This window comes from Vombatus ursinus, unplaced genomic scaffold (genome assembly GCF_900497805.2).
Source record: "Vombatus ursinus unplaced genomic scaffold, bare-nosed wombat genome assembly UNPS02009835.1, whole genome shotgun sequence".
NCBI lineage: Eukaryota > Metazoa > Chordata > Mammalia > Diprotodontia > Vombatidae > Vombatus > Vombatus ursinus.
The window spans coordinates 6,313,449-6,339,688 of record NW_020949613.1 but is presented as its reverse complement, the minus strand read 5'-3'; the positions used below and the strand labels follow the sequence as shown (position 1 = coordinate 6,339,688).

The window sequence follows — 26,240 nt, the reverse complement described above, 5'->3', positions numbered from 1 at the left end:
CAGCTAGTTATTTTCAGTAGACATTCATAATTCATTTTAAGGTTAATCATGAATTTAAATTCAGCAAGCCAGTTCCTTACTGTCAAGGCAAAGCTGTGTTTATACATTAACAGCTACCATAATTAAACTTCATATAAGTAGTGTGGAGAAAAGAAAAAAATGTATAAGTACATAATTTTTTGGACTCAACAAAATTGGAACAGAGGCTAGATCTTACTCCTGAATCAACAGTTTTCCCCTTATACTTATTTCTAGATAAACATTACAACTAAATATTTTTCTGATACTTTTGGAAATCAAATCACTTTACTGGGGTATAAGATGAATCTTTTGTTATTCTTAAATTCCATGTAATTTGTTATTCTTAATTCCATGTAATTGTATTATAGTGATATTCCAGTGTTTAATGTGTTTTTTGAAGGGTTTTTAATGCTGTGTAATAATTTAAACTGTGTATAGTTAATAATAGTAGCTAGCATTTATATATTGCTTTTAACTTAGCAAAGTCCTGCCTCTGACATAGACTAGCTATGTAACCTGGAGCGCTTAGCCTTTCAGTGACTAAACCAACTTTTTGAAGAAAAATTCATTTTTTATTAGTATTTTATTTTTCCCCAGTTACATGTAAAAAAAAATTTTAATATTCCTTTTTCTAAAATTCTCTCCCTCCCTCCCCGCAAGCTCCCTACCGATTGAGAAGGCAAGCAATTCAATACAGGTTATACATGTGTAGTCATGCAAATCCATAATAGTCATGTTGTGAGAGAACATACAGACAAAAAAAAACTCAAGAAAAATAAAGTTAAAAAAAAGTATGTTTCAGTCTATATTCAGACACCATCAGTTATTTCTCTGGGATGGATAGCACTTTTCATCATGAGTCCTTCAAAATTGTCTTGGATCGTTGTATTGCTGAGAATAGCTAAGTCATTCACAGCTAATCATCTTATAGTATTGCTTTTATTTTGTACACAGTACATTTTACTTTCTATCAGCCCTTGCAAGTCATTCCAGGTTTTTTCTGAGAGCATCCTGTTCATCATTTCTTATAGTACAATAGCATTCCATCATAATCACCATCCTTGTTCAGCCATTCCCCAGTTGATGGGCTTCCCCTCAACTTCTAATTCTTCACCCCCAGAAAAGAGCTGCTATAAATAGTTTGGTACATATAAGTCCTTTTCCTTTTTGTTTTTTATTTCTTTTGGGATACAGATCTAGTAATGGTATTGCTACATCAAAGGGTATGCATGATTTTATAGCCCTTTGGCCATAGTTCTAAATTTCTCTAAAGAATGGTTGAATCAGTTCACAACTCCACCAACAGTGCATTAAAATCTCATTTTTCCCACCTCCCCTCCAGCATTTGTCATTTACCTTTTCTATCCTATTAGCCAATCTGATAGGTATGAGGTAGTATTTCAGAATTGTTTTAATTAGCACGTCTCCAATCAATAGTGAGAGTATTTTTTCATATGGCTATAGATAGCTTTGATTACTTCATCTGAAAACTCATCATTTGATCATTTATCAGTTAGGGAATGGTTCTCATTTTTATAAATTTGACTCAGTTCTTTATGTGTTTGAGAAATGAGGCCCCTCTTCTTGTAGCTTATTAAGTAGTCAGATTAAAGTTTTGGCTATTAATGGGAAGTTTGGGATAATTCTAAGAAAATGTCGTGATTCCTAGAAACAATATTTTGCTTCCACCAGTGGAATGGAACTTCTTGCACAGCAGCAGTTGTCCATCCTAATATCAGCTTCAATTATAAAACCCTCTTTTCCCTGAAGGTGAATTGCCCAGTTTTGGGTTGTTATCTTTTTTTGGAGGAAGAGTGAGTTAAGTGGGTACAAGTAAACAAATAAATCTAGACTAATTAGATCATTTGAATATTTTCCCATAATACAATTCTTGAAATGGAATTCAAGACTTGTTAGATGGGGAAGGTAGGAGAGAACGACACTTTGAGCTAAAGTGTAAAACTATAACCCACTTAAAACATTTTAAATAACCAAACTTAAGTACAAGTAAAATAAAATCTCCTTTTCCATGATTATTTTGTTAATTTTAATAACAACTTCTGTTTTTGGCATTTATAGGAGCCCAAGCTTGTGTACTTGTGTTTTCTACTATAGACAGGGAATCTTTTGAAGCAATTTCCAGTTGGAGAGAGAAAGTAGTAACTGAAGTTGGTGATATCCCAACCGTGCTTGTACAGAACAAGATTGACCTCTTGGATGATTCTTGTATAAAGAAGTAAGATGGCTACCCTCTCTTAATTTTACAGAAGCCAAGCATTAATTAAATTTGGTATTACTTTGGCTTATAAAATTTAGGAAAGCTGCTTTTAAAGACTACATTACACCAGAAATCAATGTGGACTCTGTGAATGGTTTGCATAGAAATGTGAGTGCTGAATTTTAAATGGGGGTGGGGTAGGGGAATTAAGTATATTTTAAGGGGTCCTTTTGCATTCAGATGCTAAATCTTTTTTTTCAATCCTTTTTATTTATAGGAATTCAAATAGTAATAGCTCACATTTATATTCAATTCAGTTTTAATTCAATAAATATTTTTTAAGCACGTAATATGTACCAGGTACTATATTAAGTACTGGGAATATGAATAAGAAAAGATAGTCCTTGCCTTCAAGGAGCTTACAGTCCAATGGAGAAGATAACATACCAAAGGGAGCAGGGAGGGATCACCACCAGGGGTACACAGCACAGGGGCATGTTGTTCTGTGGAGTCAAAGCCAAGCTGAGCAGTTGATGGAAAATGAAGTTATCGGGAAGGTTGTGAGCCCTCAGTAAAGTCTAAAGGAAGGCTTTGGGAGGAAGGCTTTTATATAGTACTTTAAGATTTACGAAGCATTCTGTTCGTCAATAGGCAAGGATAATATGGTTAATATCCTTAGTTTGAAGACATTTTAAAAAATGTATTGATATCTTTTATTTTTATACCACCTTAATTTCTGAATATGACCCTCCTCCACCCAGTGAGCTATCCCCTGTAACAAATAACAGGGGCAGGAGTGGGGAAGGAGTTCAGCAAAATTAATCAGCCCATCACCAGTCTGAAACTGTATTACAGTTTCACACCCATGGTGCTCGCTTATGCAAAGAGGAAAGCAAACATTGTATTTTTTTAATTCTTCTGGGCCAAGCTTTTTCACTATGATTATGCAGCATTCTGTGGTTGAAGACATTTTAGATACCACAGATCCTGTAATACTTTTATTGGATGTTGAAATATTAAATTATTTCAAATGTTTTTAATTCTCAAAATAGTCACTTACTGTTTATGATGTTTGGTAAATAAATGAAAGGCAGTATGGTTTAATGGAAAAAATTAAATTCTGCTATAAATGTGTGACCAAATAATTTCATCTTGGCCTCAGTTTCCTTCGCTGGATTATAGAGATAGTGATACCTTTAGCACTTACCTCATAGAGTGGTTTTGAGGATCAAATAAAATAATATATGTAAAGCACTTGGCAAACCTTAAAGCACTATCTGAATATCAGGGATTTTTTATAAGACATCCTTCTATGCAATTTAGAACTAGGGAATTCAAATCCACAAATGGAATTTGGCAGTCAGCTTGATCCTACTATTAAATAGATTTGCAGAATATAGCTTATTTATTGTTATTGATAACCTTGAAAAATCTTGGCTTTGTTTTCTTTTTAAAACAGTTTCCAGTAAAATAAAAATCGGAAGTCCACATTGGTATCTTTGTGTACATTGCAATGAAGATGCTGACTTTGCCTTTTGCCAAGCAGTATGCTTTTGTGGCCAGAATGAGTATAAGAAATAATTGTGCCTGAAAGTTTCAGTTTAGTTTGTTGCCTTTTTTCAGACTAGAAAGAGTTGCAAATAAGAGTCTCACATGAAATGAAATGAGAACATACCAGTTATAATGACTTTAGGGTTACAGACATACAGAGTGAAGGCTTTGTAGAATTGTTGTTGCTACTGGGAATGGAGATTGTTACGTTATGTATAAACTTTTGTTTAGGGCTAGCAAAGAGTGAAGGTGTTACTACTAAAAATTCTGATCGCCCCCAGTAAAAGTGTAGTTACTCAATTTCTTTCATTTAATTGGGTCTCAAAACTCAAACTTTTCTAAAATCTAATGAGTAAAATAAGATCTTGGTCTGGTCATTTTTCCCAGGTTATATTCAGCAAGTAGTATAGATTTAGTGGGACATCTGGGTGATGCAGTAGATGGAACATCAGCACTAGAGTCAGGAAGACCTGAGTTCAAATCTGTCCTCACACTCTTACTAGCTATGAGACCCTGGGCAAGTAACTTAACCCTGTTTGCTTCGTTTTCCTGATCTGTAAAATGAGCTGGAGAAAGATATGACAAACCACTCCAGTATCTTTGCCAAGAAAACCACCAAAATGGGGTCACAAAAAGTCGGCACAACTAAACAACAATAAAAATTAATTTAATAATAATTATCATATTAGAAAATAATGTCTTTATAAGTTTTATTTTTTGAATTTATGTGCAGTGAAGAAGCTGAGGCATTGGCAAAAAAATTAAAGTTAAGATTCTACAGAGCTTCAGTGAAAGAGGACCTAAATGTAACTGAAGGTAAATTGCTTTTTAAAAAAATTCATTGTAGAGTGTTAATGTTCTGTTTTATCCTTCTTGTTACTGTTCATTAATGTACCTGTCTTTCCACAACCTCTCCAGCCTGAACTATAGTATCACTGTTAAATATGAAATGTTTTACTCATATAATCGTATTGACCTAATAAATATTTTTTATTTTGGTGTAATTTAGCAGTAATATATCTGTTGTGTTTTATTTTAAAACAAACCAGATTTGATTGGTAAGTATACATTATTTTCTCCTTAGTTTTATAGTTAGCATACAGCATTCATCATAAACAACGTTTGAAAGCAAATGTTGGTTCTTTTCGTTAGTGGTGGATTAATAATATAAATACATATTGCGGTATATATAACGTATATTTCTTCCTAAAATGTGCCTTTCTTAGACTTTTGTACCAGAGATTATTGATAAATTGCTTTAAATTCCAGGAAAAAGTAATAAATTCCCACATTGATTGCCATATCAATTTCTTATAAGTAAATGGCATTCAAGAAAAGTAATAAAATTAGCACAGTGGATTCATTATGTGTTCCTGAACTTGTCCTTCACTTTGATAGCTGTCTGGGCTAGAGTTAGTCTTCAGTCTGGACAGTTTTCACATAATTAAAACAAATGCTTGTGAGTGAATCCATTTTGAGATTCTGAATGTCAGTTGTGTAAATACTTGAAGAAAAGGATTAAATATATGCCGGTTTCTACACTAACCAATGCAGTTATAAAAAGACTTGAAGTTCTAGCCAGGTGTTTTGTATACCTTAGCTGTAGATATTTCAAAACAGTTAACAAACATTCTCTCCACCCCTGCAAGTCCTATTCCACACCCCCTCAGCTCCAAGGCTTTACTTCTCTAGGTTAACTATCCCAACTGGTATTCAGTTTGATGGCAGATTGTGGAGGGGGGGGAGGTTAGAAAAGATTTGTAGTCTAGATTGAAATTATATTTATATCCTCAACTCATCAGGCAGGGGTTTGTTGTGCAACTAAAAATATGATACAATAAGCATTTATTAAAAGATGTATATATACAGAGGACTCTATTAGACAATGAGATACAGAGTTTAGAGAAGACATGGCTCCTGTGTTCAGCGAGCTTAGTCTAGTAGGAGGATTAACCATAGATGTAGCTATATCTATAGTTATAATACATAATATAAAATGATGAATACATTTGAAAGGTACAAAATAAATTGGTACAAGAGGACTGAAGCTGGAAAGTCATTGTCAACAAGGGGTAAATTAAGGAAGGCTTCCTGGAGGTAGAAATAGTTAAGTTCAATTTAAGTGCTTAATCAACAAGCATCTATTAAGCTTCTACTACAAGCTAGGCAGTGGGGATGCAAAGCCAAAAATGAAACAGCCCCTGCCCCCAAGGAGATTATATTCTATTTGGGGAAAAACTTATAATGCATATAAATATATACAAAATAGTTGGGTTTTTTTTTTAATCAAATCTGTGGTTTTATCAGTGTAAGGAATTTCTGATGAGAAAAAACCCTCTGCTAATATATGTCAGCATCTTCCCTGCAGTTAGTACTGTCAGTGAGTTGCCTGGGGCACCAAGAGGTTAAGTGACTTGTTGATTATGTCTCAGAGATGGGATTTTGTCCAGTCTCAGACTTGACCCTTACTAGCTGTGTGACTCTGGGCAAGTCACTTAACCCCAATTGCCTCGCCCAAAAAAAACACAAAAAACCAGAGATGGGATTTTGAACCCAGATCTTCTAACTTCAGAGGTTGACTCTACTCCTTCCTAAGGCAGACTGCTTCTGTTATGAATATTTACAAAAATGTGGAGGTGAGGGCATAGGTTTTAAAAGCTGTGGAGATGAGGAAAGGGCTCAGGTACAAGGTGGTACTTGAACTGCACTTTCAAAGAACTGAGAGATTCTAAGATGAGGAATCCTCTAAAAGCATGGAGGCAAGGGAACTATGTGAGGAATAGGAAAAAGATCAGTTTGACTGGACTGTATTAAGTTCATAAAGCGGAATAGTGAGTAGCCTAGAAAAGCAGGTTGGAGCTAGGTTGTGGAGGGCTTTAAGTGTGTAGTACTCCTTCAGCTCCCAGCACTTGTCCACTGGCTAAACTGCCTAAGCTCCTGAGAGAAGTTCTCCCTGAAATCTCTTTGGATAAAGAAAACCAACCTGAACTCATTCCTCCGTAATTATCAAACTCTGCCCCCACAGCCCACCCCAGGTCATACCCTGCTCATCTCAGTGATTCTATACCCCTGGCTTGTCATTGCTCAAAACCTGTCCTCCCTCACCTAGTCACTTAATCCCTCATTCCCATTCCCTTTGTCCCATCTCCCACAATGTTCCACTCTAAAGCTACCTTCCCCTTCTACTATGTTCTCTGTGATGACTCCTCTATAGGCAACAAACTTGCTTTCACCTTAAATTTTTTCCTTTCCCACTCCTTCTATCTTCTGAGTCTCACCTGGCCACCTCCTGATTACATAGTCTCCCCTTCTAGCACAATCTACACTTTTATAGTTGAGATGGGAGAGATGGATTAATCCTAGCTCCCCATTGCTATACTTGCAGCTGTTCCCTCTACTACCATCACTCAATAACCTCTGTTTAAGGTTCACTCAATCTGTATCTATCACCTAAACAAAATCCTGGTAGTTGTTGTCTACTGACCTCCAGGTCCCTTTTCCTCTTTCCTCAAAGTTCAATACCTGACTCATGGTCTTTCTCTCTTCTTCAGCTCTTGCCCTCATACTGGGAGACTTCAACATACATTTTGATTCTCCCTTGAAAACTCTAACCCAGAGGTGGGGAACCTGCAGCCTAGAAGTCACATATGGCCCACCTGGTCCTCAAGTGCGGCCCTTTGACTGAATCCAAAATTCACAGAACAAATCTCTTTAATAAAAGGATTTGTTCTATAAAACTTGGACTCAGTCAAAGGGCCGCACTTGAGGATCTAGAGGGCCATATGTGGCCTCAGGGCCCTAGGTTCCCCACCCTGCCCTAATCTCACAGTTCCTCAGCTTCCTCATTTCATATGATCTACTTCTCCACCCATGTCTCAGCCCCACACAAAAGTGGTCATGCCTTTAATCTTGCCATCATTCACACATCACCATGTCCATGTTTATAAATCTGAAATTGCCTTATCAGGTCACAGTCTATTGTCATTCCACTTTACCTTGAAATCCCAAACTCTGTTCTTCATCTGTATTATTACCTGCATTTGTTCAACCCCCCCTTTCTTTCCCAGGTTATAACCCCTTAAGTAGCTGTACTTTTCCTCCTTTCCCCATTTTGAGCCCTTGACTGTCTAGACTGTCCTCTTCTCTTGTGTCCCTTGCTCCCTTATTACCAATCTTCTCCTGCCAAGCCTCAGCCTTGGATTACTCCCACCATCCACTTCCTTTGCCCCTAGATACATGCTGCTGAATTAAGCTAGAGAAAATCATGAAACCCTGCTGACTAGGTCCACCACATATTTATGTTACATAACCTCAACTGATTCCTCATTTTTTTACCTCCCTAATTAACTCACTATTCCATTCACCACAGCAGATCTTCCAAACCTTTTCATCTCTCTTCGAATCTACCATAGTTCCCCCTAAGCTCAGAACTTTACCTGTTTTTGGGAAAAATTGAGACCATTCTCCAAGAGCTCCCTCTTATTTCCTCCTCCTCATCTGACATCACCTAGATGCCTTCTACATCTCTCTTCTTTTTGCTCATCCCACATGAAAAGTTGGTCCTCCTCCTTGTCAGGGCACACTCTTCTACATGAACAAGTGAGCCTATTCCAGCCCATCTTCTCCAGCAGATTGTCCTCTCTGTCATCCCTACTTTCACTCTTCTTCAAACTCTCCCTGTTTATTGGCTGCATCTCTACTGCCTACAGATATGCCCATGCCACCTCTATCCTCAAAAACCTTCACTTGATCCATCCATCTCCTCTAGCTATCATCTCATATATCTTCTCCCTTTTGTGGCTAAACTCCTTGAGCAGGCCATCTACAACAGCTACCTCTTTTTCCTTTCTTCCCACACTCTTTTTAACTCTATAGTCTGGCTTATAACCTCATCATTCAACTGAAATAGCTCTTTCCAAAGTTAGCAGTGATCTTTTAATTGCCAAATCTAACTACCTTTTCTCATCCTTCTTGAACTCTCTGTAGTTTTTGACACTATGTCTTACCCTCTTGTCCTTGATTCTTCTCTCCACATTCTATCACTCCATACAAATATGGCATAATTAGGATCTTTTGGTTTTAAAGAAGTGGAAATGTTTAGGGACATCAAGGAATATTTAATAACCCTCAAAGTAATATTTGTTATCCAATCTTACTTAATAATATGGTATAATTGCATAACAACAGAATACTTCACTTCATGATGGTGACCATGGTTATTCTCTTCTGGACTCCCTTCTAAAATCTCCAGAAGTTGTTTGACTCAGGCAGAGTACAGAGATACTCACTTACATTAAGCTTGCTCTCATTGACAGAGCCCTAGTTTAGTAAATTATCATAGAATCATATATTTAGAGCTGGAAGGTACCTCAAAAGTTATCGAATCCAGTCCTTTCATTTTACATATGAGGCCCACAGAATTGAAGTAACTTGCTCAGTGTCAAATAGAGTATTTAAAAATACCCAAATTTTCTTGACTCCAAATCCAGAGTTCTACCCATTATACTACATTGACTGTTTACCATATGTATCAAGAAACAGAGATAAGAAGGAAGCAACTACTATGTGCCAGGCATTGTGCTAAATGCTTTACGGTTATATAATTTAATTCTTACAACCATGTTGAGAGGTAGGCGCTATTATTATCCCCATTTTACAGTTGAGGAAACTGAATCAGTTTCTCACTCGGACAGCTGACTTGGTTGATAGAGTGCTGGGCTTGGAGTCAGGAAGACTTGAGTTCAAATCTGCCTCAGACACTTACTAGCTATGTGACCCTGGCAAGTCACTTAACCTCTGTTTGCCTTAATCTGCTGGAGAAGGAGATGGCAGACCACTTCACTATCTTTGCCAAGAAAATCCCATGAACAGTGTGATCCATAGGGTGATGAAGTGTCAGGCACGGCTGGACAACAGAATACATGCCTAACAGTGGAACCACTTGGTTAAATTATGTAGCCATTTTATGCCCTTTGTATAATTCCAGATTGCTTCCCATAATGGTTGGACCTATTCATAGCTTCACCAAAAGTGAGTTGGTGTGCCCCTTTTACTACAACTACGCCTCTGCTGACTATAATATCATTATTGTATATGTGAAATATTTTATTCCCACAATCTTATTGACTGAATACATTTTTTGCATTTTAGTTTTTAAATATTTAGCAGAAAAATATCTTCAGAAACTCAAACAGCAAATAGCTGAGGACCCAGAATTAATGCATACAAGTAGTAACAAAATTGGTAAGTGCTAAACATGAAATATTAGGTTTGATAATCTTATTTTCCATTCTGTTATTTCATCACTTAATTGACCATTTACCTTTTTTAAAAATATGTTCAATTTCCCTTTGTAAAATATAAATAGGAAAGTACAAACTTAGTTATGTTTAAATGTAAGATAAAGGCATAGATTCCCTGATTTAGATATATATTGAGCAATTAGCTAGATTTTATTTCTTCTAATTTCTTAAACATTTGAAATCTGAACAGTAGAGGTAAGTGAGATACCTTAGCTTTTTACAAGAACCTTCATATAATCCTAATTGTCTTTTTGCGGGGAAGAACTTTACTGATAACCCATTTTAAAGTTATTTTATCTAAGACAGTAGAAATTAGGCCACTTGAATTTTTTTTCAGTCTGTCCCCCTCAATTCCCTATTGTGTACATATTATGTAAGCAATTTTGTATCCACTTTTTAGTTTCTGTGGGAATAGTTTATATTAAAACCAAGTTTTAGATCTATAGTGTGTTCAACTGAAATTTAAAAACAAAAACTATCAATAACATTTTATAAACTCCAAATATACTTTAATGTAATCAACTGCCCTTCAAAAATAGCATCTAAAATTTTGGGATAGAATAGATAATTCAGGGTATTAAAATTAGCATTTTTGAAAATACATTTATTAATAATAATAGTCTTAGCTTTTTTTAGTCAAATGATTAGTATGCTGCCTAGCTGACCCAGAATAATCTGTGCATTTTCCCCTCAATTTATATAGGTGTCTTTAACACAGCTGGTGGAAGTCACTCTGGCCAGAATTCTAGCACACTTAATGGTGGAGATGTCATCAATCTTAGACCTAACAAACAGAGAACCAAGAAAAACAGAAGCCCTTTTAGCAGCTGCAGTATACCCTAAAGCCATTTTGGGGAGCAGGGTGGGAAAGGGAAGGAAGAACTGACAAAAATTGAAATAAGCTGTACAGTGAAGGAGTACACTCAACTGTAATGGTATGTTAATGTGTTTCCTAATGGACTTTGCACCTACTCTGATAGATGGTGAATTTAAATATTGCTGTGGCAATGTTCTTTAGTGTGTACAGGGAGACCTCTGGTGGCAAAATTGGAATCATTGCTACCCTGTGCACTCATTTTAATTTTTATACATATGTATACACACACACACACACACACACACACACAATTAGACGATGCTTTTCCTGTTTTGAAGGAACATTTTAAAAATATGAAAAACAGGTTTTGCTGAATTTCAAAGGATATTAAAAACACAAACAATGTATAGTAAACATTGGTACAGATCTTCATATTAAGTGTGGACCAAATGAAGCAGCATTATTTTAATGGAATCGATCAGTCAGCCTTTAGAGAAAAGTAGTATTTGGATCTTGAACAACTATGATTAAAATAATATTGAGGGGCAAATTTTAAATCTTGCCCAGATAGCATTAGTGTGTTGGCAACTTTACTTGTGCAATATCTGTATAATACGTGAATGTTGTCAGAGGTATGCATGTAGATATCTGGCACTAAAGTTAAGCTGAATGTAAGTACAGTATTTCACTTTAAGGACACTAAATTTCTGACCAGCATGCATCAAACACTACCACTACTGCTACACACACACACTTTAAACTGTTCATTTCAAGTGAGAAATTCCAAGCCTATACTCTGCAAAATGAAATCCCTTCTTCCTGTACTTGGATTTTAAAAATTCATTGTGCCAAAAAAAAAAAAACAAAAAAAATTTTTTCTTGAGGGGAAAGCTTCAAACTATCTTACTTTTTATTGATTAATGATGTCTTTTAAAAAGTTTTCCAGTCAAAAAAGTTGTATAAAAGGAGGAACATATATTTCAGTAATACTGAGCCTATTTCAGGCTAATAGTATTGCTTTTAAAAACATATATAATAACTAAATATTTCACATAGTCATCTGTAATAGTGACATACTTATACCATCACAGGTTGGCAGAGTATCTATTAAGATTCATGCATATCTGTAGTTATCCATAAGATTCTGTGAAGTGATATGCCGTGTCTAGCATATTTAACTGCTCCAAATTGAAAACTTTTAATTTATGAGCATAATTTAAAAATAAGCCTCAGCTTAAAAAATTTTAATTCCACAAAACATGTCTTTTTTTTTTCCAAATTGTTTTTTAATGGCCAGTGTCTCAGGAGCTTCCCTTTATTTATGCAATTTGTAAGGTGTTTTAAGCTTATCCCTTAAGAATTTCTATAATAAAATCTCAAATTTATATAGCATCTTTCTTCTGGAAAGCTCCATTGGCAGAAAATGCAAAAATAATTTCCTTTAAGAAATATTTTAATATTGTAAACAGTAAGTGCCAGAGTATAAAAATTGTGAGTAGAGACTATTTACTTAGATAATGTGTGTATCCTATTAATATTTGTCATTATAAGTTAATGATAAATGTTAGCAGGCTTGTTTACTCTCTCTGAGTACCTTTTTAACATAGTCGAATGTTATAGGAGTCTACAGTGGTACTAGGAAAGAAGGTTTCTTGAAAAATAAATGTGTCCTGAAGTCATTTTACATTTACTTGTACTTAATATTTTTTTTTTTAAAGAGAACTTACTGTCCCAGGTTTTCATATGGTATGTTTGATATTTTAAGGCAACATGGTATGTTGGATAGATGACTAGCCTTGGAGTCTAGAAGGTCTCACTTCAAGTCCTGTGTCTGCCACAAGTTGACTCTGTGACCCTCAGCAAATTATTTAACCTCTCAATGCCCCAAGCAGTTCTCTAAGATCATAGATTACGGAACAATGACAGACCTGCTTTGATAAGAGTGTCTTTGCTAACTGAGTTCCCTAAAGTGAATGTGTCATACTCTGCCTGCAACATTCCAGGGTGGGCTCCCTCCTCTCCTACCCCCCCAATCAGATCAAAATGTAATTGGGATAGTTAACAAATAAAAATACAGTAAAACATAAACAATGTTAATTTGTGGTTTTCTAAATCAGTATGCAGCCAGCAGAGATCCTTTTCTTTTAGAGTTTGACACCTCTTCTCTAAAATCAGTGAAATCCTAGACTGACAGTTTGGAATTTTTCAAGAGTCTCTTATGCCACTTGGTTATTTGCTCTACAGACACTAGAATAATCTGGAGTTACATCTATTAACATAGTAATAAAACACTTAATTCTTGTTATGGCAGTTGTCAATAACATATAGCCCATTGCTGGCATGCATTTAAGAAAACTTCAGTCTCCAACATTAAACATTTCATATTTGTTACAGTGTTTTGTCTTTCCTTATATAATTTTTTAGATCAGTCTTTTATTTTTTTTGTGGGAAATAATCTCAGTTTAAGAAAATCATTCATCATATATACATACACACACATATATAAAAACATACTGAATTTGTTTCAGGTAGCAGCAATTGAGTATATGTTTTTTTTCCTCTGCTATGTATTAAATGCACATGCTGATGAGGGTTCCAATTTATCCATAGTCTTTTTGTAATAAGATTTTATGTATTATTTTTCTTTTTACAAAAGCAGAAGAATATTAATTTGTACTACTGTACTTTTGTCTTATTAAGTCATTACTTCAAAATGTAATCTTGCCTTCAATTTTGTAGTAGGATAAAAACTGCTTAAATCAGATTGTGAAAACATTTCCCAAATTGATTGAACTTTAAAATCTTTAACATATATTTTGTTTTCTTTAACTTTATTTTAAAACTTCAAATTAAAGCACAGATAATAAATAAAACAGCCCTTTTCAGGTTATTGTACATTTGTGCTGCTAAACTAATTTTTAAATTAAAATTAATTAATAATACTTAGCATGCTGACATGCTGAGGAAAAATTGCCATATTTGAGAGTTCCTCAGGTACTCATTTTCCTTGTCAGGAATAGTCTGTCTACTGGTTAAATAGCATATAGAATGGCATGTATAGGACAATATAATTTAAGTGAAGCCTCATTCAAACAGGCTACTTTTTATCTACTCCAAATTTATAGCACACTTTTATTTTGGAAAAACTACACTAACAAAAAGGTGAGTGGTATTCCATATTTATGGGATGAAAAATTTGGTTTTCTTTTAGAAGCTGGGCAATTTTAGTGCTCAGAGAGAAATTTCTCTCAATGTACTCCATTGTGCCTCTGAATTTTAAGAATCATGATCTTTTTAGATCTCAGAATAGTAAATTGGCCTTAGGAGTTAATTCTCCCACTTAAAAGTGTTGTACTACTTTAAGTGAACGTTTCAGTGTATAACAGTAATACCATTGATTGTTGGCCTCACAGTTTCTGAACCTCTGAAATAATTATTGTTTACTTGCTGAAAATGCTGCCATTGATATGACATTAGAATATTCATTTTCTCCAAAAATAAAATGAACTAGCTGGGTTAAAAACATTCAGAATAATTGTGAAACACTGCATTATGGTCTAATGAACATGTAGATCAAATACTATTAATTATTGATTGAACTGAATACAATTTGCACTGGAGAACAAAATGTCAACATTTAGATTTTTATTTTCAAAACACTTAAGTCTATCATCCATTTGAGTACTTTCCATCGACAAAATTTTTAAATGTCATTAAACTCCAGTCACCACGACTGAAATAATTTGGCCATCCCTTTTCATCTTGAGAGATGTGTAGTGGGATGTTGATTAATGGTCATTAAAATTTAGTAGTGTCAGGACTAAAAGGAAAATTGAGCCCCTTTAATAATTTTGTTATTTGGATGTGATCTGGTGCATTTGAATGGGAAAACCATTGTATGTAACTGTTGGATTACGATTATGGCCTCAATTAATTTGAAATGTATCACATGAAATAATTTCATGACAAATCTGAAGAAGTAAAAAAATAAATTAATTTAAAAACTGACTTTTTGTTAGTCCATTATTTCATCAAGGTTGAAATGGAACTTTTCCCCAAAGCATTAAAAAGAGTAACATACTATTGAAAAATGTTTAAAAGAGCCCAAGAATATTCACACTTGCCATACAGTGAAGTGCTTAACCTGTTAATATTTAACACAAAATTAATGTTACGTGTTTGAAATAGTTTTATTTGCAGCAGTTCAGTCACCTCATTTGTCAATATTCATCTTTTTTTTTTTAAGGAGAATGATGCTTTGAAAAGGCTGAAGCTACTATCCTACAATAATGACTTTATAGACAGCCTTATGAAATAATTTTATTGAGTTTAAATTGTATTCTGTACAATTTTGGGCCAGTTTTAGGCTTAGACCTTTTTTTAAAAATATTTCATATCTTTAGAATAGGTAGATAAGTGACAGCTATAGGTATATCTAAAAGGAAAAATATAATCATATAACACTGAGCTCTAGTTCTGAGCCTATTCCTAACACCAAATCTGGTTTACCTCTAACACCCTTTGCCAATCCCTTGAGAAAAGTGTGGGTTTTTAAACTTAAATTGATTATATTTCAGAAAAGAGAAGTTCTATAAGTTTACAATTAGGTCTAAGTAAATGATAGGATATTTTGTAGATAATTTTAAGTTGGTATTTCGAGAGGACTGGATCTGTGATTGAGAATTCCTCCATCAATGCAAATTAGCAGGCATTAGTCTTCACATTAGTCTTAATATAGTTGAATGGGGCACTCAGCTGTTATGTGACTTGTTCAGTAAAACACATCCAATATCGGAGACAGGGTTTGAATCTAGCTCTTCCTAATTCTATATACATGTATAATATATGTATATATATATATAATTTTGAACTTAAATACAAAATAAAAGAAAAAAAAACCATTGCCTTGTACACAGCAGAACATACTCCTTGTACACAGGAGAGGATTCAGTATAAAACAATAAATTTCCATTTTGAGAAAGCCTGTATAGTAAATACTACTGATTATATTCAAAGTTGTCTGACTTTTCTTTGCAGGTTTCCTTTTGTTCTCTGCTATGCATTTCTTACTTTATTTTTTCCCCTCTGCGCCCCCAAAGAAGGCTATAATTAAGCACATATATATATATACCTATATATGCACATATACATAGAAATTTATAATCATATACATATATATGTTTATACTCATGTACACTCATACACAAAACACATATAAGTCTATGCTGTGCTTATCTCCACCCGTCATCTGTTTTTCTGAAGGTGGACAACATCCTCCTTTATAAGTCCAAATCTTTCCATGCTTTTCAAATTCAACCAACTCATAATTTCCTGACCACAGCAATATTCCAACCCAAATCACATTCTGAGAGAGTGTCTCAACAATGCTCTCACCTTATAATATGGTTTAAGGTATGATACTACTGATTTCTATTTCCTTTACATCTTTCTTCCCCAGGTGTGTTTGAGGTTTCTGATCCTTTGTTTTCCAAATAAACTTTGTTGTTACTTTTTTTTAACTCAGTAAGATAATTATTTAGTAATTTAATTGGGATGGCATTACGTAAATAGATTAGTTAGGTAAAATTGTCATTTTTTTATATTGACTTTACCTACACATGAACAGTAAATACTACTTCAGTTGTTTAGATCTGACTTTTTTGTATAAAAGATGTTTTATGTTTGTGTTCATATAGTTCTGTGTCTCTTCTGGCAGGTATACTCTCAGGTATTTTATACTGTCTGGTTATTCTAAATGGTCTAAAACAATGTTGAAAAGTATGGCTGACATATAGTGTAGTTTCCCTATTTTTCTCTTTTGATTAAATGTATTTTAGCTTTAACTTGGGAGATCCTGATTACTACTACCCTTGCTTTTTTTACGTTATAAATTCTTCTCCTGACCTTTCTTTCATGTTTGTGTGTACCTCTCATTTTTATAGCATTTCTCAAAAGAACATATTATTAAATTCAAATTTTTAATCTACTGTCAATCCTATAGGTAAATTCATCCCATCCACATTCTAAACTATAATTATTTGTTTTATATTTCCCTCCTTCCTATTTTCCCTCACTGTCCTTCTCACTCTATTCCTATCCCTCCTCTTTCCTCTACTTTATTTCTACCCATTGCTTTGCCCTCCTATTCCTTTACCTACCCACCCCTCCAAGAATCCCTCTCTTATTCTCTTCCTCCAACCCTATCCCCTTGCCCTCTTGTTTCTTTCTGGATTTAGAAGACTTTTATACCCTTCTAGATATATATGTTCCCTCCTTAACACATACCTGATAAGAGTAGGGTTTCAGTAGTACCCACTCTCCTCCCTACTAGCTGCTTCTGTATCTTTTTCTTTTTTTTTGCAATTTTTATGAGACATTTGATCCTTTTTATCTCTCCCTACAGTGTTTTATTTTTTTTAGACTCATCCTGCCCCATCATACTCAACCCACGCTTTTCCTTGACTACTGAAATAAGAATGAGTCATAAAAAACTTAAAATATTTTCACATATAAAGAGTAAACAATTTGACCTTACTGTCCCTCATAATTGGTCCTTAATGTTTACTTTATGTTTCTCCTGAATGTTGTATGTCACATTTTCCCTTAAGCTTTGCTGTTTTTGTCACAAATACCTGAAAGTCAGTTCATTAAATTTCCTTTTTTTTTTTCTTCAGGATTATATTTAACTTTGCTGGGTAAGTTACCCTTGGTCATAACCCCAACTCCTTTGCTCTACAAAATAGAGTATTCCAAGACCTACAGTTCTTCAATATAGTAGCTACTAGGTCTTGTGTAACTTTTATTGTAGCTTCACTGTGTTTAATTTTTTTTTCTTGTTGCAGTATTTTCTCTTTAACCTGAGAGCTCTGAAACTTGGCTATGATATTCCTGTAAGTTTTCCTCCTAGGATCTCTTTCAGGTGGTGATTGGTGAATTTTTTCTATTTCTGCTTTACCATCTTGTTCTATAACTTCAGGGCAATTTTCCTTAATAATTTCTTGTAATATTGTGTCGTGATTATTTTTTTAATCATAATTTTCAGGCAGTCCAACTATTCTTATAATATTTCTCCTCTCTCTGTTCTCCAGATCATCTGTCTTTCTGATGAGATGTTTCACATTCTCTTTTATTATTTCATTCTTTTGATTTTGTTTTATTATTTCATTGTGTCTTAGGAATGTCTTTAGCTTCCCTTTGCCCAATTCTAGTTTTCAAGGAATTATTTTCTTAAGTTTTTGATTCTCTGTTTCAAGTTCATTGACTTTCTTTTCATAATTTTCTTGGTTTTCTTGGATTGCTTTATTTTTTTTTCTAATTTTTCCTTGATCTCTCTTATTTGATTTTTAAAGTCCTTTTTAAGTTCTTCCAGGCAATCTTTTTGTGCTTGGGACCATTTGACATTTCTCATTGAAAAAGGAGTAGCTTTTTTAGCTCCGTTATCTTCCTCTGAATATGAACCCAGATCTTCTTTATCCCCATAGTAACTATCTATAGTTGGATTTTTTCTCCTTTGCTTGCTCATTTTTCTTTTCTTATTATTTTTAGCAGCTATCAGCGTGATCAAGTTACAGTCTCAAAGTAGGAAGAGTAATGCTCAGTTTCTTCTTACTGGTATTTTCTGAGATCTGTCCTGGGGTTCAGCCTTAGGCTCTCTTCTCCACTCTTAAGCCATCACTAGAGCCCTGGGTCACAACGATCTTACTCCCCAGTGGTCCCTCCAGTGTCTGGTGTCACAATGATCTTACTCCCTATGGTCCCTCCAGTGGCTGCAAATTACAGCTGTCCTCTGTGCCCTGGAACTAAAACCAGGAGCTCTGTTCTCCTGCAAGTACCCACAGTCAATAGGGTCCCTGCCCTTCTGCTACTGCACTCACCAGGTGTATGCTAGCACAGCTAAGCTTGGTGTCCCTCGACAATGGAAGGTCCTTCGGTCTTCTCTTTGTCAGCAGTCAGATCCCCACACTGTCTGTGAGATAAGACTTTCTAAGGCTGAGGCTGCCCCCCAACCCCAGCTGCCCCCAGGGCTTCTTGTTGTTCATTGTGCCGAATTGGCCTGAAGGTGTTTGTACTTTGCTCAGGCAGAACCTCTGCCCCTGGAGGTCAGGTCTTTCCTGGGGTCTTCTCAGGTTGTCTTAAGCGAACCATTGCTTTACTCCATGTTTATTTCTGCTGCTCTGGGGGATGTTCTGTCTTTTTTGTGAAGGAAATTTGGAGAGCCGAAAGTTTTTTGACCTGCTCCGCCATCTTCCCAGATTTTGTAAATAATTTGAATTTGAATTTGATATTTTGGGAGGAATGGATCTATGATCGAGAACTCCTCCACCAATGCAAATTAGCAGGCATTCTTCAAATTAGTCTTAATATAGTTGACTGGGGCACTGGTGTATTATGTTCAGTAAAACACAACCAATATCAGAGACAGGGTTTGAATAACTCTAAGGACAGTTCTCTATAAATATTAGTTACCTTATTTCCCTTTTTCTGTCTGGCCTTAGTCCCTTGGATAGTGTTCCTCTTCCCTTCCTCAAAGGGGCTAAGAGGTTCTGTTTCTGGCTAATACTGCTGTTAGATCATTTATTTTTTCACTTGAGTTACTGGAATAGATCTAGGAAAGAAGCTATACTAAGCCAAAGTTCATCTTTAACATAAACTTTTCCTTTCAAACTATTTCAATATTTGTCTTAAGTTGTATGTGGGAAAAATTACTTTATAATAAAGACCTAATTTAATTGCTATTTTAATTTCATTTGTATTCTAGGAGTTAATTATATAAGAAAGTAAATCTTACCTAGCATTATGACTCTTAGTATACATGTTGACTTGTAAACATTTTTATTGACCTCTAATGAAGATCATTATAAATTTTTTTTGCCCCCACCTATGAATTTGTTGGTGTAAAGAATCCCCATTGAGAAAACTCCCTTTTTCAGTATGGTCCTACAACTTATAGTCTTAGAGACCTGTCAGGAGGACTGAAAGGCTAACTTTTTTTTTTTTTTTTGGTTGGTGAGGCAACTGGAGTTAAGTGACTTGCCCAGAGTCACTCAGCTAGTAAGTGTTACGTGTCTGAGGTCACATTTGAACTCAGGTCCTCCTGACTCCATGGCCCATGCTTTTATCTACTGCGCCACCTAGCTTCCCCAAAAGGCTAACTTCTTTAGCCATTATCACACAACCAGTGTGAATCAGACTTTGGCATGGCTTCCAGATCACTCTTCATCCACAATACCTTGTTGTCTCTTAACCTTCCAGCTGTTAGGCACTTAATGTTTATAGTGTTAAACTGAGCCTACTCTCCTCATTTCTGAGCCCAACTCACTGTCCAGTCTATCATACCAATGTATCCAATAAAGTTGTAAAATCACACTGTATCCCTGGAATATCCAGTCACCAGACAATATAAGTTATGTGACTGAAGTGATTTGGCTAGGATACTAAATAATACTAACTCAAAGGAATTTTAGAGGCAAGTAGGTGGCGCAGTAGGTAGAGCATTGGGTTTGCAGTCAGGAAGAACTGAGTTCACATCTGTGAACATCACCTCAAACACTAGCTGTGTGATCCTGGGCAAATCCCTTAACCTGTTTGTCTCATCTGTAAAGCATTTAGCATAGTGCCTGGCATGTAGTAGGCACTATATAAATACAAGCTATTGTTATCATTAGTATTAATATTATCCTGATTATCCATAGAGAAAAGACTAAGTGATTGAAGAATGTCAGTCACCTAGATTTTTATGTCCCTTTGGATGTTCCATCTGTGAGAACGTGTCTATCAGCATGTACACCTGACGTAGTTGGTACAGATGGATAATGAGTAGGACCTAGAGTTGACAGGAGGAGGAGAGTAGAGCAGTAAATTGCATAGCTCCTTTACTGACCCTGTGATCCCCACAAAAGCAAAGGGCCATCTTTTTGTTACCAATATTATATTAGTATTGCTGTGTGGAAGTAAGACATGGCACTCATCAGTCTCTGCAGAATTAAAAACAAGTATCTGAGATGTGCATGATGAGTGTGAGCAGGCTGCAACATAGGATCAGTGCGGAATTCTAAAAAGAGAGCAGGAAGGATTAAAACACATCAAGGAATTGCATAATAGGAAGAGAAAATGGACTGGGCACATAGTGACAGAGATGGTAGGTGGGCAGCCCAGGTATTCCACTGGTATTCTCAGAATGTCAGGAGAAAGTGAGGTGGGTCTCTAGCACATTCAGAAACACTCATGACAAATTTAAGAGAGGACATGGACAATAGTCACGCAGGAGAGGCAGGCATGGATGAGTTGCAATCTGCATTGCTAGAGAGAATTTCTGAATTGATGCCATCACAGATGTGTTTCATTACCTGAGTCAGGTCAAGCCCCATCATCTTGAGAAATGTGAAGTAGCATGTTCGTTAATAGTAATTTTTAAAAATAGTACTGTCAGCACTGAAAGTGAAGTTGAACACCTTTAATAATTGCTATTAAAACATTTTTGTGAATTTGAATGGAAAAACCATTATATAACTTTTTGGTTTGCAGTTATGACCTCAATAAATACTTAGGAAAAAATGTCAAAACATGAGATCTTTTAAGGTTTTTCCCCCCACGTTAACTGACATAATTTATAGTTTGCACATTTATTGTCAATATTTATTCCATATGGTCATAGATTTGGTAAATGTGTTTGACATCCAAGTAAAATAGAGGTTCCTAAATCCTTGATCACAAAGCTTGATCTGGCCCTTGTGAAACAAGAGTTGCCCCTATGCTTACTCTTCCCCTTCCTCTCAACAAGTCTTATTTATTACCCTTTCAAGCTGGGAGGGGATGCATACTTGAAAACTATTCTTAGGCTTCTCTATGCCCAGAGTACACTGAGCCTCCTGTGATTTTGCTATGTCATCCTCTCTTCTCCCTCACCCCTCAATCTTTAAAAAAATGTAGTATTTTTCCTCTACAAAAGTTAAGGGATCCCCTTAGCTTTTGTAATAAAGCCAAACGTTCAGCATTGTCTTACTGAACTTTCAGCTAAATAGCTTATGCTACTTTCAGTCTTCATGAAAGTTTTTTTTTAAATATATAAACTAAATACTCTTTCAGAATGTCATACTGTTGGTCTATCTTATACCTTAGTATATACTTATACTAAGCGATTTCAAGCTGTAGAGCAAAGGAGGAACTGGAAGAGATAAGGCTAGATAAAGGCTAGGGTAAATAGCTCCAAGGAGAAAAAGGTATTGAGATGGTGCTCAAGAGCCCATAAAGTAAAATATTTTGAAATGTATAAAGGTAGTAGACTTACAGTGTGGTGATGGTGGTTGTGCATTCTCAGAGTACCAAAATGACTTCACTATGTTGGAGTTAGGGTACATGTGTCTGACTCTGGCTGATCAGACCACTATGAGTTCAGAAGGCCCTGCCACAGGTCAGGCACAAATAGTTTGGAGTGAAGATGCCTTAATTTGCATATCACACATTTCCTTAGAGCTGTGCTTTGCTCATAGAGCACCGAGCCTTCTTTGATGCAGATATACCATGCTGGGTGGTCTTGTGCCAGTGTCTCCCATGTCTCACAGTTGATTCTAATTGGAATCGATTTGAAACTCAAAATGGACTGGAAAAGAGAACTGGTCTTAGAGCCTTAATGTGATTTCAACCACTGTGTAGTCTTGGGCAAGTCACTCAAACACTTTCATCTGTCTGAGCTTCAGTGTTTTAATATGTGAAATAAAAATGATATTTGTGCTACTCTACCCCTTGGGATTATTGGATCAAATGAATGGGTAAAGCACTTGATTAGCCTTTTAAGTACCACATAAATGCCCACTCTTACTATTCAATAAACATTTATTGTATATTATGTGCTAGATGCTAAGGACACAAAGATTAAAGGAAAAAAAGTAAGTCTCTTCCCTCAAGGAGCTTACAATCTAGTAAGAGTATAAAAATGTATGCCAAAACGTGTAATAAAGTTAGAATATGATAAGTACATAGGAAAGGTCAAACAAGCATAAGAAATTCTAGGTGAATGGAACCACTTCTAGCTTGGGCTATCAGGGAAGATTTCATGGAGAACATATCACCAGAGCTGGGTTTTAAGAGAAGAACAAAGGAAACAAAGTATAATCAATTCCATTATCTATACCAGTGATTAAGTGTGGATAACAACCACAAACTACACAACCCAAATCATATTTATCTTCAGAATGTTGTATATCCATTAGATTTAACTCCCAACCAAATAAAATTGAGCACACTTGCTGGATTTAGGGATAGGGAGGTTAAAAGCTAAGGGTTTGCTGAACATTGGGAAGATGCCAAACTAGCGTTAGCACTTTGTATTTGGCTACGATTCTGCACTGAAGATAATTCATATAAATTAGAATAAAATCACATTGGTGTTTTTTTCCCCCCTAACACATGATGCTAGTTTAGGAAATTTCATTCTTTGGAAGTTTCTGGAACATATCTTTAGAATGAAAGCTCAGAACCCAACATAGCAGATTAGAGAGAACCATATATGCCCAGGCATAAGTCAACCTTTAAAATAAAGATTCTCAAGAGCAGGGATCATGCATTACTCATTTTTGTCTGCATAATAGTATGTACCATAATATCTTAAGCTTAGAAGATGCTCCACAAATATTTGTAAAATGAATTAGTCACTTTTCTGTGGCCAGGTATGCTGGTAGAAGCTCCTTAAGGGCAAAGACCATATCTTGGATTTCTCTTAAGGCACTCAGTGTTGATTGACTTCGGGTCTCATGGCCAACTTAATAGGTATTAAATAAGTGTTGAATGAATGAATTTGCTTCCATGCTGTGGTACACTAGACAGGACCTAGGACTGGTCTGTGTTCTAGCAAGAGGAGTCAGAAGTATATCAGCCAGCTGTTGCATACAGTCTAACCTATATGACAAATTTTAGATGAAAAAATTTCTGTTGATGTATTTGCCAAGTTGACCTGTACTGCACGATAAATAGTACAAGGGAGGAAACAGTACTGGTGAATACTGCTACCATCTATACACTTTTTGTTTTCACAGAGTTGAGTGTTTTTACCCAAAATATAGTCAAAAGTAATGGTGAACCAGATAATAAGACAAACATTCACTTAAAAAATAGAGCTATCGTTAATATTTTCTAGTTATAAATGTCTCCATGGTGAGAGCAATGACATTGAAATATTTTTATCAGCTGAAACAGAATGAATGGGTCAGCCCAACATTTACGAGGGAATACATGTATCTATCACTTAAAATAGTACTTTCTTATCTTTACATGGAAACTCATTTGCGCCTTTAAGTTGCCCAAGCTATTTAAACTTGTTTTAAGCTAGTTTGCTTCAAAGCTTTTGAACCAGCTCCTTTTGAATGCTCCAGCAACTTGATAGCTTTATCAGAGTTTTCAATATTTCTAAGCAAAGTCTCCAATCTCCTTTTAATTTTCTTCTGGTCTTCAAGAGCACATCCAATTACTATGGATTGAAATTTCTGATCAATTGGTCCAGGTGGTACCTCAGATGAACAAGCCCCATACAGTGACATTAAATGACTCTTGGCATTTTCCAAATCATCGAGAAACTTACTGACCACCTCATCAATAATCATTGTGGCATGCCTAAGTGATTCTTGTTGCTGGGGATTTCTAATTGTTTCTACGGAAACTTCAACAGTGAGGGTTCTTCCCATCAAACGATTTGCTGTTAGACTTAATTCTTCTCTTTCTCCTGAACAGAAAGAAAATATTTTGTATAGTTAGCTGATACCAAAAAACATATTTGTGTCAACAATACTTTGGTTGCATTAATATGCTGTTATGTATGAAGAGCTCTGTTGCTTTACTTTATATACTTTATCTTCACAAAAGAGTACGAAGAAATATGATTAAAATGAAGTATAAGGAATTTACTAATGAAGAGGCAAACAGCATTAAACTTTTGTGGCCATAGCATAAACTACAGGAATGGTGAACTCTTCTTCAGAGATTGAGATAATAACCAACAATGGTGGGAAAGAATGTGTTTTCTTGGAGAATGACTTGAAACTAAAAAGAGAAGGAAAGATTGAGTCCATGCAAGGCTTCTGTATTTCCAGCCTGAGATAGGGACAGTTGATCTCAAAAAGAAAAAATAGAATAGCAGTAGACATAAAATCAGTAGGACACAATAATAATGAAAGTGGAAGAAATATCATTAGGTTTAGCTATGTAACAGTGCATGGAGTACATAAAAGCGTGAACTAGAAATCTTAGTAGTCAGAAGCATGCGTATCACTAAGTCCCATTGAGCCTTTATGAGTTGCAACTCATGAATGTAATATGACAATGGGACAGTATATCTTATTCAAGAGGACCAGAATAGGCAGAAGGGGAGATAAGGGGAGATAGTGTAGTACTCTACATCAAGAAGATTATTCATCTATGTGGAAATCCACATCTGAGATGAGAGAGGCATAGTAAAGAACATTTTGGTATGGATCAAAGGATTGAGAAACAGATACTATAAAGATGGGAGTCTACTACAAGTAGTTTGGCTAACTGAAAGGATTACATGATGAGTTCATGACCTAAATCACAAAACTGGCTGAGACGAGATATATTTGTGATGAGACACTTCAGCTATCTAAGTCATTGAATTTAGAGCCGAGATAAATTAGCCCGTCCCAGCTCTGTTACTTACTGTGATCCTGGGCAAGTCACAACCTCTTTTGGAAGTCTGTTTCCACACGTGTAAAATGAGGGGATTCAACTTGATGACTTAAGGTTTTTTCCCAGCTTTAAATATAGGATTTGTTGTTTCAGTCCAATTCTTCGTGACCCCATTTGGGATTTTCTTGGCAAAGATATTGGAGTGGTTTGCCATTTCCTTCTCCAGCTCATTTTATAGATGAGGAAACTGAGGCAAACAGGGTTAAGTGACTTGCCCAGGGTCACACAGCTAGAGTAAGTGTCTAAGGCTGGATTTGAACTCTGGAATATGAATCATCCTGACTCCAGGCCAGGCACTCTATCCACTGTGCAACCTACATCCCTTTGTCATAGTAATTTCTTGACAGTAATGGGGAAGTTCAAAAGTGCGGATGACTACAACATTGTAAGAAAAAGCAACTTTTAAAGACTTGAGAATTCTGACTAGTGCAGTGATCAAACATGATGCCAGAGGACTAATGATGAAACATTCCAGCTACTGATAATAATGCCAAAAAGAAGAAGAAAAGAGCATCAATGAAGCATTTTTAAAACTACACAAGAGAACAGAAAGATTGAAGGAAATAGACAAACAAGACAGCTTTTAAATCAAGGTATTAAATTTATTATATAGTTTTTAAAAAAGGAAACAAGTTGG

General features: G+C 35.5%; 2 protein-coding genes across 4 annotated transcripts in view; one reads left to right on the top strand and one right to left on the bottom strand.

The window, feature by feature from the left end:
• RAB23 (RAB23, member RAS oncogene family) overlaps positions 1–14,917 on the top strand; it is a 30,282-nt gene extending 15,365 nt beyond the window's left edge. For 2 of the 3 annotated variants that reach the window (XM_027852967.1, XM_027852968.1), the window contains 4 exons: positions 2,101–2,257; positions 4,524–4,606; positions 9,941–10,033; positions 10,796–14,917. In XM_027852967.1, the coding sequence (XP_027708768.1) occupies positions 2,101–2,257; positions 4,524–4,606; positions 9,941–10,033; positions 10,796–10,935 (473 nt within the window). In that variant the 3' untranslated portion in view covers positions 10,936–14,917. The remainder of the gene's footprint in view (positions 1–2,100; positions 2,258–4,523; positions 4,607–9,940; positions 10,034–10,795) is intronic. The other variant, XM_027852969.1, reaches the window with a different exon arrangement.
• A 7,844-nt stretch (positions 14,918–22,761) lies between these two features.
• BAG2 (BCL2 associated athanogene 2) overlaps positions 22,762–26,240 on the bottom strand; it is a 37,029-nt gene continuing 33,550 nt past the window's right edge. Inside the window, exon 4 of the mRNA XM_027852941.1 lies at positions 22,762–24,623. Coding sequence (XP_027708742.1) covers positions 24,214–24,623 — 410 coding nt within the window. The 3' untranslated portion in view covers positions 22,762–24,213. The remainder of the gene's footprint in view (positions 24,624–26,240) is intronic.